Source organism: Asparagus officinalis, chromosome 5, assembly GCF_001876935.1.
Source record: "Asparagus officinalis chromosome 5, Aspof.V1, whole genome shotgun sequence".
NCBI classification, from domain to species: Eukaryota; Viridiplantae; Streptophyta; class Magnoliopsida; order Asparagales; family Asparagaceae; genus Asparagus; species Asparagus officinalis.
The window spans coordinates 109,356,446-109,368,645 of NC_033798.1; the positions used below are offsets into that span (position 1 = coordinate 109,356,446).

The window sequence follows — 12,200 nt, forward strand, 5'->3', positions numbered from 1 at the left end:
AATCTTGTACAAATCACAAGTACAAGAACCTCTAACAATTAACTTATCATCTCTCTCTAATAGGATGATAAGTCCACAAAGTTGCTCCGATCGTAACAAATTCCCGTCATGTTAACATCAAATCTCTGACAATTAACTTATCGTCTCTCTTTAATAGAGCGATAGGTCCACAATCTTGTCACATTAATAAAATACCACTGACAATCAACTTATCAATCATCTTTAATAGGATGATAAGTCCACAAAGTTGCTCCGATCATAACAAATTCTCATCATGTTAACACCAAACCTCTGACAATTAACTTATTGTTTCTCTTCAATAGAGCAATAAATCCACAATCTTATCACGTTAACAAAACACCTCTGACAATCAACTTATAAATCATCTTTAATAGGATGATAAGTCCACAAAGTTGCTCCAATCGTAACAAATTCCTATCATGTTAACATCAAACCTCTGACAATCAACTTATCGACTCTCGTTAATAGAGCGATAGGTCCTCAAGGTCTCCGCTCGCAACAAATTCTTGTCATGTTAATCCCACACCTCTGACAAAATCCACTTATCGACTCTCTCTAATAGAGCGATTGGTCCTCAAAATTGCCCCGATCGTAATATTCTTCTTGTCATGTTAATATCACACCTCTGACAAAATTAACTTATCGACTTTTTTTAATAGAGCAATAGGTCCATAAACCCGTTAAGTTAACATCACACCTCTGACGATACAATTCACTTATCGACTCTCCTCAATAGAGGGATAGGTCCACAAACCCGTCAAGTTAACATCACACCTCTGACGACCAATCAACTTATCAGTCATCTTCAATAGGATGATAAGTCCTCAAAGTTACTCCGATTGCAACATTTTTCTCGTCATGTTAACATCACATCTATGACCACCAAATCAACTTATCGACTCTTTTCAATAGAGCGACGAGCCCATAAAATACTGTTAGGTTAACATCACACCTCTAATAGTCAAACCCCCCAATGAACTTGTTAATCTTTTTTCGACAAGAATAGCAAGTTTTTATTATAAAACCCCCAGTGGATTAAAGATTTTCTGGAATTATCCTAGTGATAATGAAGAAATTTTTTGAATTTGCTCTAAGTGAAAATTCATGCCAAGTTAATACTACACATCTGGTACTTCCAGCTTTCTTTTAGTGTTTCAAGTAAAAATATAACATAGGAAGAGACAGTGACAAAGTCTACGCATTCAATATCGTAGCCAGTGATTATTATTAAATTAATAATCTCTAAATCCATACCTCACATGTATGTGGAATTTTATTCCGAATCCTAAGTAGGGATAAGTCAACGTCTAATACGGAATGTCGGTTAGTCTTTGACCATAAAAAAGGACAAAAGCCCACGTATTTAACATCGTGGTAGGTCATTATTAATAACGCCAAAATCCATGCTTTATACGCATGAGGGACTTTATCTCGATTCCTAAATAGAGATAAGTCTGCATTCCCACAATAATAGCGAAGTCTACGTATTCAATATCGTAGCAGGTTGTTATTAATAACACCAGAATCCATGCCTTACACGCATGAGAGACTTTATCTCGATCCCTAATTAGAGATAAGTCTATACCTAACACGCGTTGCTGGTTAGTCTTTTTCTGTAAAAATAACAAAGTTTATGTATTCAAAATTATAGCATCAAGTCTAAGAGGGTTCATTCTCTTAGCACAACGTTACATATGGAACGGGCTTAGACAATCCACATGCTAGCCCGACTCAAAACGGTAGTCAGTAAAGACTTATCAAATCCATTGATGGCTGAGGGTTTGTCAAAAATCCTATGCATGTTTGTAGGCCCATCAACTTAATGGATGTGAGTCGAGACTTGAAACAGATGAGCTAAAGACAAGTCTTAAAGACTTAGTCAAAAATATATGAAAGCCACTTCCATGTCTCAAGTCAAAACACCGAGGTCAGACCCGCGATATAAAAACTACAACGCCGAGGTCAGACCCGCGATGCAAAAACCACAACACCAAGGTCACACCCGGGTTCCAAATTTAAAACGCAAGGGTGAGACCCGCGTCTCAAGTTTAAAATGCAGGGGTCCACCCCCACATTTCAGAAGCAGGATTATGACGCATACCTTCGTACAGGTCCTATATGGCAAATCCCTTCAACCAAGATGCATTCGAAGCGAGTGCAGAGAACAACTCCTTTACGGCAAGGAATCAACAGCTCCAAGATCAGAGTTGAGATCCAAAGTATTTTGAAAATTCATCCCAGTCAACCGTGAACTTTTAAAAATTTTAGAGGGGGTTCTGTAGGCTGTCTAAAAATCACTGTAGATAGCTAATCCCCCATCAAACACCAATGATGGAAGTTACAATCTGACGAGTTTCAGAAGGCTATAATTTAAAGACTTTTATGTAGATCGATGAATATTACAATCTGATGACCTTCACAATAACCGAATGAAAGCTCTAGTTCAACAGCCTTCACAATCAACATCGAGAGTTACAATCTGACGACTCTCATATTTTCAAGGAGCCAAGATGAAAATTACAAGATGATAGTTTTTGCAACGCTCCAGCAAAAGAGACCACAAATTAATGGTCTCTTCACATCAAAACACAGAGGTCATCCCTGCGTTTCACCATCAAAATGTAGAGATCATCCCTGTGTTACACCATCAAAACATAGAGGTCATCCCTGTGTTACAACATCAAAATGCAGTGGTCATTCCTGTGTTACAACATCAAAACACAGAGGTCATTCCCACGTTTCAGAGTCAAAACGCAGAGGTCATGCCTACGTTTCAGAGTCAAAACACAGAGGTTATCCCCAGCGCTCCAATTAAAAACACAGAGTTCGTGGACTCAAAATGTATAGTTCATCTCTGCGTCCCAACTCTACGTTTCAGGTTTACAATGCTGTGCGAACACTGCGTTTTTAGCCTAAAACAGGCTCAACTCTGCGTTTTAAGTCTAAAACGCAGATTTCGGGCCCAGAACGTCATTTTCGGTGTTTGACTTATTCAAATACGAGTTGAACGGTTTCAGAAACCGTTTCCCCCCCACATTTGGAGGGATTTCCGCCCCACTTAGGAGCATATTAAGGGGGCAGTTACACCCCATTCAACCCTATTATGGAGAGAATTAAGGGGACGGTTACACCATTAATCCTCTATAAATAGGAGTAAACTCAACTGAGTTCGGGTCCTTCGGTTTAGCAAAAAAGAAGAGATCTTTGGTTGGATTTTTTTGGGGAATTGCTGGAGCTTTGGAGATCGGAAAAAGGAGCTTTCTTCATCCTTGGCTTACAAACCGATTTTGGTTAAATCAACTCTTTTATAGAGTTTTAAACTTGTCCAGAGTTATCAACTCGTTCAGAGTTCTAAAACTTGCTTTGCAAGTTCTCCACAACATCAATCGTGAGGAGAAGATATCGTTCTAGTGAAGCGAAATGTCGGATCATCAACGGAGAGCAAACTCGAGGCGAACATTCGATGGAGGCACTCCATTACCACCGTGAAGAATCCAGACTTAAACAAAGGGGAGAATTCAGATTAATTCTCTTCTCTTTTGTAATCAGGAAATCCAAATTGTAATTGACATTGGGAGAGTTGTAAACATTCTTTTTCTAAGCAGTTAGAGAGAATAAAACCAAATGCGATTCTTCATCCTTTTTATTACTAGAAATTTTCCAACAAACACAAACACTCCCCAGATAAGTCGCTGAGACCTTCGAGAACTACGCCTATGTTGGTTCCTCGTAGTCAAAACTAACCCTCCTTAGCTTGATTGATACAACTCCTGACTTCTGTTTGTGTCAGGAATAAGTTTTGTTGCATAATTCATTATAACTGTTTATCGATTACAATGAATACAGAAGAGTAAACTTCGTTCTTTGTAAAACTACTCTTTACAACAAAAAAAGATTAAATTACAATGCTCCTTGGAAACTCACGCAAGATCGTTTTGGATCACTGCTTGCATGAGATCTTTACCTGTGTTGGGGGTGCGTTAGCTCGTGGATCACCGAATCACAGATTCAGATTGAACCGTGAAGATTATTTGAAAATTCTTGCTTCGTTTAGAAGTAAAAAAAAGGAAGTGAATATCTTATGGATGTAAGATAAACACTCTTCTTTAGATCAAGTCAAAGCTTAGATCTTAAGGAATCACAAGAACTCTGAAAAAGACTTGCACGTGATGAAGACTCTCTCTTTCTTGCTTGGAATTCACCAAATTGCTCAAGTCTCTCTATTTAATCAGCTCTAAAAATGCTCAGCCCCGTCAGTAATGGTCCTGGGGGGTATTTATAGCCCTTACGAATAATAACTAAAGTCAGAAGTCGAAAAGAAGTCGCGTCGGGAGACGCCCATTTCCGAGACAGTTGTAACTATCTCGGAAGCATTGTTGGCTTTCCGTTTTCGAGACAGTTACAACTGTCTCGGAAGAATGCTTTCTTTTAGTCCTTTTATAACTGCTTTAAACATGCATTACTACCATTATTTTGACAGTTATTAACGTAATTTCTGCTTGTAACATCCTCTCCACATTCACACATGATCTATAATAGTTATGGACCCACATGGAATGCACGAATCTTGAGAAAGCAATCATCTGTATTACCTTAGCTTCCCAGACAGTTGTAAGTATCTCGGAAGCTATAGTCTCCCTTATAGCTTCCGAGACAGTTACAACTGTCTCGGCAACTGTGGATTCTCTTTATGCTTCCGAGATAGTTATATGTGTCTCGGAAGCTATAAGCTTCCTCGTAGTTTCCGAGACAGTTATAGCTGTCTCGAAAACTATAAGCTCCTCTTATGCTTCTGAGACGTGTTTTCCACCTTGAAACTTGCATAGTGCGCTTCTTGTGCATTCTTTAGTTGATCTTTAGCTTTGAATGATGCTCTGTAACTCGGATGATAATGTTTATCGACTTTTCTCTATCTTGAGCTACATATGATAATCTATAGGTTATTTTTGACGCCTACACTTCATTTAGGTTGGATGATGCAACTCCAATGTTGTTCTTTAGGGTGAGTAAAATCAGACCCTTATTCAGAACTTGACATGTCTTCTCGAAAAACAAGAGAGACCCCATGGTGGGCGCCAAACTATTGATGACTCTGACCAAACAGTTAATCGGATCCGGGTTGGGATCGGTTCTGATCCAGAACTGGATCGGTCCCCCTGGGTCCTCACCGAGATGGGGTAGGTGAGAGTGATGAAGGGGCCGCTTCCTTCTCCAACTTTATGCCTGGTTCTTAAATAAGGGCTTGATGTCCACACTACACAGACAAGAAGAACCCATGAGAAGGTGAGGACCGCTTCCCCATCGTTCCTCTGACGGTCAAGTTAGTGAAACTCGAGTGGGGAAGGGAAAGGTCAGGAACCGAGGTGGTTCTTGAAGTGGCAATGTGTATGCCCAGAGGATTAACGTGAGCTCCTCTGTGCAGACGAAGAACTGTGGGTTCTTTCTCATTTTTTTAGAGAGAGCCTTTTCTTAGATCTTGCCCCTCTTGAGAGGTTAGGAGTCTACCTGTATATATGTTCGTTGTCGGGATCAATAGGTCACCTCTAGTCCTGTATAGGGAGGCGGTGATAAAGTGCATGTAGGGTCGAAAAATTTGAGGATTGATTGATTCTCTTGTTTTAAGAAATGAGTTCGATCACTTAGTACAAAACCCTTACAATCACTCACACTCTCTCGATTACAGAGGAAGAGAAGATTAATTCAGCTTCTCTTTTGTTTAAGGTGGGTTTTTAGTGGCGAAGTGATGTTTCCCCCGATGCTTGAGTCAAGCTTGTCTCCCATTGACGATCAGACCAAGATCACAAGAGCTTCTGACGTGGGTTAGAACACGAGAATACGAACGTCGATTTCTCTTCTAGTGATAGCCAAAGATCTTCAAGTCCAAGTATCGAAAGCCAAAGTCCAGTCCACTCTTAATTGTTGCTTGAGGCTATTTATAGGAGTTTGGACACGTAACTGACGTGCTACAACTGTGGAGTCGTGGGCGTAACTGATACGCTGAAATTGTAGAGTCGTGGTGTAACTGACTCCTTAAATCTAGCCCACGTGGCTAACTAGGTCTTCGTGGCTGTTACAGCCTGATTTAATGTGGGTGGCGAACTTCACTGCGTTGGCGAACCTTATCCTTGATGTCGAGCCTCACTGCGTGACGAGCCTCGTCTTTGATGTCGAGCCTCGCTGCGTGGCAAGCCCCGTGAGCTTCTTTAATAATAAGCTTTTTCTTCACTGACGAGCTTTAAATCTGATGACAAGCTTTGTTCTCATTGACGAACTTCACCTCCGATGAAGAACTCCCGAACCTCGTATCTAATGACGAGTTTCGAACCTCGTTTCCAATGACGAGCTTCGTCTTTGATGCCAAGTCTTATTTCCAATGATGAGATTCAAACCTCGTTTCCAATGACGAGCTTCACATCTTGTTTCCAACGACAAGCTTTGTTGTTTAAGATGAGGTTCATCATTGTAATGACCCCTCGTCATGCTCGTTATGAGTTTTAACATTCTAAGACCAAATGATTAGCCAATGATCTATGAAAATCCATGAGAGTGGAGGAGAGATAGGCTTTTTTCCTTAACCTCTCAATCTCCTCCCTTCTTTTCATGTTGATCATGCCTATTTATAAGCTTAGGGCCATTATAAAGTGAGTTAATGGGCTTTAACTCCCCTTATAATGAGGGAGTTAGTGATAATTAACTCTCATTTAAATGAGTGAGTTAGTGGTTATTAACTCTCCTTAAATGGGTGAGTTATTGGTCATTAACCCTCCTTAAATGTAGCCTCTAAAAATTATGATAGACGAGGTTCGACTACGCACAAGGTTCGTTAACAATGGTAACGGCAAACTTCATCTTCAATGACGAACTTCATTTTCAATGACGAACTTTGTCTCTGGATGAACTTCGTTTCTGGATGAACTTCATCTTGAATGACGAACTTCTTTTCTGGCCGAACTTCATCTTCAATGACGAAGTTCGTCTTTTGAGGGGTGAAGTGTCGTTTGATGAGGTTCGTCAGCGGATGGACTTCGTTGGCTAAGATGAGGTTCATTATGATGACGAGCCTCGTCATGCTTGTAGCAAGGTTCAACTTTGCTTTATTCCTTGGCACTTTTTTAGTGTCTACAGTGCATGCTAAGAGCTGAGTCATCCCTCTCTTTACAAGTGTCAACTAGCGATTAGAGGGGAAGTCACTTCGGTACGAGAGAGGGTGTCTTCGTATTTTTTCGGGAAGTGATTGAAAGCGTGGCAGAAGACATGCTAGCATGCTGAGTCATCCCTCACTTTACGGGTATCGGCTAGTGACTAGAAGGGAAGTCACTTCAGCATAGGAGATGGTGTCTCCGCATTTTTGGGAAGTGATTGAGAGAGTGGCAAAATGCACGTGGGCAGCTGACAAGTTACGAAGACCATCGGAACAAAATTTGGATAAGGCTTGTCTAAGGTGGACTGGGATGCTGACATATGCTCTAGAGGAGGGGCTTGAGGCAGGGGTCGAGTCCTTAACTTAGTCGACAATAAGGAATGTCTATCAAGTCGTCTCTGTGAGTTGCCAAGTGAGTAGTCGAATGCCCTAGGTGAGTCGTCCTCGACGATAGGGTCAACTGATCCCGTCTTTCGTGTCGGCATGAAAGAAGGTCGACTTTATGAGTCAGCGGGGTCAAGGCCTCTGCTGAGCTTGGGCCACTTAAGTTGGTTAATGTCATTTTGCCAGGACTCTTATTGTATTTTTGCATATACCTGTATCTTGGGTGAGTGATCACCATGTTTGTTGGGAAAATTTGAAAAAGACAATTGAGAATAAAAATGTGTTATTCTCTCTAACTGACTTAGATAAAGAATGATTACAACATTCTCAATATAATATCTCTCTAACAAACTTTAGAAAAAGAAATTACACTCTTCTCAGTCGGAATCCTGATTTACAAAAGAGAGAAGAAATCAACAGAGATCCTTCCTTTTGTTTAAAAATGGGTTCTTCTTGGTATCGATGGAATGCCTCCCTCGAATGCTCGCGTCGAGTTTTCTTTTCGTTGATGATCCAAACGCTTAAACTCACGGAACACGGTCGAATCCTCTTGATTGATATCGAAGATAACTTGTGTGATAAGTTTGAAAATAACTCTTAACGAGTTTAAGGACTCAGAGCGAGTTTAAACTCTGTAACAGAGTTGATTTGAACAAAAAATTGGTTTTTAAGCCAAACACTAAGCTCCAAGTACTTTGTTGCTGAAGGACGCTCCAAGATCTCCAAGAACACAAATGCCGATCTCTCTTTATGCGATATGGCGGATGTAAAAAGTCGATCCCATTGGAGATCCCGAACTCAGTTGAGGTTTCTATCATTTATAGGGGATTAAGGGATGTAACTGCCCCCTTAATTCGGTCCTAAGTGGGGGAGTGATCCCCTAAAATCGTGGAAAACGGGTTTGAAACCGTTTAGCTCGTGTTTGAACGAGTCAAATGTAAGAATTGCATTATGGACATGAATTCTGTGTTCTGGACCTGGGATGCAAAGTTGGGCTCTGCATTTGAGCCTGAAAACGCAACCATGGACTCTGCATTTTGAGTCTAGAACGTAGCCATGAACTCTGCGTTTTGCGTCTAGAATGCAACCATGAACTCTGCGTTTTGAGTCTGGAATGTAGCTACAAACTCTGCTTTTTGAGTCTGGAACGCAGTCATGAACTCTGCATTTTACGTTTGGAATGCAGTCACAAAATCTGCGTTTTGAGTCTAGAATGCAGCCACGAGCTCTGCGTTTTGAATCTGGAACACGGCCTTGAACCCGACGTTTCAGGCTGAAAACGTAGCAATGAATCCTGCATTCTGGAAAGCAGCCATGAACTCTGTATTTTGTTGTTGGGACGCAGAGATGAACTCTGCGTCTTGACTCTAGAATGCAGAGGTGAGCCTCAGACGAGCTTGGTGAGCCTCAGGCTAAGTCTAATGTTCATGCGAAATCCGGTATTACAAACAGACTTCAGAACATAACTTGCTGCGAAGAACATATCATAACTTTCAAACCGTAAGTCGGAATTGGACGAATTATATATGAAAATCGACTATCTCGACAAGACGGAGCTGATCAAACCCACCCATAGGGTTCGGTTTACTCCCGTCCATTTCGTCAAATTCATTACAGTTTGAGAGATATCTGTGTTTTGATTTGAAGAGACTGTCAATTTGTAGTCTCTTTTGCTAGATGGTTACAAATATCGTCATCTTGTAACCGTCGTCTTGGCTCATTGAAAATATAAGAGTCATCAGGTTGTAACTCCCGATATTGATTGTGAAGGCTATTAAATTAGAGCATTCATCGGTTGTTGTGAAGGTCGTCAGATTGTAACCTTCATCGATCTACGTAAAATTTTTTAAATTGTAATCTTTTAAAAGCCGTCAAATTATAACTTTCATCATCGATGTTTGTTGAGGATAATCTATCTACAGTAAATTTTAGACAACCTACACACCATAACAACCCGTATTAAAATTTGAAGGCTACACACAATCAAGTGTTGAAGAGTTGCGATTAGGGGTGGAAAGTGATATTTGAAATATGATACCTATCATATTTATATATTTGCGACCATTATGGATATGAATACATATGTCTTAATAAGGAGCGACAATATTCAACTCAGTCAAGATCGCATACGGAGGGGTACATGCATGCATATATCTATGCAAATATATGCAGATATAAAATGGATATAAGAAAGCTGAATAAGAGAAAAATATAGTTCATATTGTACAAATGAGTTAAATTAATATATTCATTAAATCTAAAAACCTAAGATTAAATCTCTTGATCATCAAAATTAACTTTGAATCCATTAACCTAAGGATCAAAACAATTGCAGTTGTAAGATGAACATGTGTTTGGATATTTTGAATATGAATCCTTATATTTCACTACATAACTGTCTCTATAACTATATCCAATTGGATATATTTATTTAGTAACCATTCCATATCCTAACAAGTACAAGGATAGACATATTCACGGACAAATAACATAGTCTAAAAAGCTCCTAAGTTTTACTTATTTTTTTCTAGGAAGTCCCCAACTATTTATTTTTGACAAAGAAGCTCATAAGTTTTGCTCCTCTTCCTTTAAGAAGTCATTAACTTTCCTTATTGACGTCGAAATCCCCAAATTTTATTCATCTCTTCTAAGTAGCCTCCTACTTTTTTCCCGTTAGTCTAGGAAAGAAATATGCGGGCTTTTTAGAAAACGGGGTAAAACTTAAGTGCTTAGTTGTTGAAAAAAAAAGTTATGGACTTTTTAGGCGATCGAAGAGGGGTAAACTTAATACCGTCTTTGTCAAAAAGATGAAGGCTAGAAATTCTTAGAAAAAAAGATACAAAATTTAAGGCCTTCTTAGACTATGTTCTCTTCGTGGACAGATACATTCTTTTGCACCCTCTCTTGAGACGTACAGAGGCAAAGGACCTTTGTGGTCCGCTTGGATTGCAAATGCTAGAACGGGGGTCCAGCATGGAAAACGTTTACAGGTGAGGGTGTTATGAGCAAAGCTTAAACTGAAAGAGCCATCTACCTTGTGGGCAATATCGTCATTATCCTCCACCTTCTTTCATCTCCTGGCTCAAGACATTTTTCACTTTTCCAATCTCTTCGAAGTCCCCACTCTCTTGTACCCTCTCTCTCTCTTTCTCTAGCTATACAAATGCTCCTCTCTCCTCTCTCCTCTCTCTCCTCCATCAACCCCCCAAATCCCCAATTCCTCAAACCCTAATAATGTCAAGTCTCTTCTCCTTCTTCCTCCTCCTCCTCCTCCCTCTCCTCTGCTGTTCTCGCCCCACCGCCTCAAGCTGAGCGACGTACCTCCCGCTCTGCACTCCTCCCCTCGCGCTTCCGAAACCCTACTGTCGAACTCCCCCAAATCCTCAGCATGTTCGACGCCACCATCGCCGACGTCACCTCCGACCCGATCTCAAACCCTAACTACCTCTTCATCCGCAAGAACTGCTCCTGCCTCACCTCTCGCCGCTACTTCACCAACACGACCTTCACCGCTCGCCAACAAGGCAATGCGTACTCGTTGGTCACTGAGGCCTACGGCGCCCTTGCGAGCTTCGCGAATTCGAGCAGGGTGGTTAGGGAAGGGAACGTTGTGGGCTTGAGGTTGTATTGTGGGTGCTCGAGTGGGCTCTGGAATTACCTGATGAGTTACGTGATGGAGGAGGGGGATACGGTTGAAGGGCTTGCTAGTAGGTTTGGGGTGAGTATGGATAGTATCGAGACGGCGAATGGGTTGGATGGGCCTGATGGGGTTGTGGTGGGGGATGTTTACTATATTCCTCTGAATTCAGGTGGGTTTTTTTATTTGGAGGAAAAAGTTTGCGGTTTTTAATTGAATTTTGGTGTATTAGTTTTTTTTTTGTCATCAGCTTATGTTTTCGAAGTACTAGGAAACCTTTTTATTTTTTGGTATTGATCGTATCAGTTGTGGAGTAGATGCTTGGAATTCTAATGGTAACTTGTTGGCATTTGGTAGTTGATGAGCCACATTGCCTTTTGATCCAGGTGCTATTAGGGGTGGTAAACGATCGAATCGTATACTAAGGTGTTACACATTTGTATTTGTTTAAAATTATTGAATTCGAATGCAGACTCTAATATTCATATATGGAGTTTCAAATTCGAACTCGAATATTTGGTATTTGATAAATATTCATGAATACTTATCGAATATCAAAGTATATTTATTCCGCTAGAGAATTTGATTTTTAAATAGTATTTAAATTCATAAATAAAAATTATTCCTTTATAATAATACAAATAACAAGTGATCAAATTTTAAACAAATATTTGATAGACAAACGAATCGAATATACATCTGGTTAAATTCTATTTGTTAGTAAACTCGAATACTAAAAAATATTTGTTTAGTGATAAATGAACTACCGAATCGAATATGACCGAATAATAACTCGAACAATTATCGAACTATTTGTTAATTATTTGGTTCATTTCCACCCCTAGGTGCTATGATGTACTTTGGATTCTTGGATATGGAGACCACTATCTTAATCCTAGGTGATATCCTCCTAGACGAGATTTTGTTTCAGTTTCTTCTACTGTAGTGAACAGTTTTCTTCACCCTCTCCTGTCATATTCTTTTTTTTTTGAAGGGGGGGGGGGGGGGGGTTTTTTT

At 40.2% G+C, this 12,200-nt stretch overlaps 1 protein-coding gene across 1 annotated transcript in view; it reads left to right on the forward strand.

Moving 5' to 3' along the window:
* LOC109840636 (lysM domain receptor-like kinase 3) overlaps positions 10,901 to 12,200 on the forward strand; it is an 8,558-nt gene continuing 7,258 nt past the window's right edge. The window contains exon 1 of the mRNA XM_020409367.1: positions 10,901 to 11,355. Coding sequence (XP_020264956.1) covers positions 10,935 to 11,355 — 421 coding nt within the window. The 5' untranslated portion in view covers positions 10,901 to 10,934. The remainder of the gene's footprint in view (positions 11,356 to 12,200) is intronic.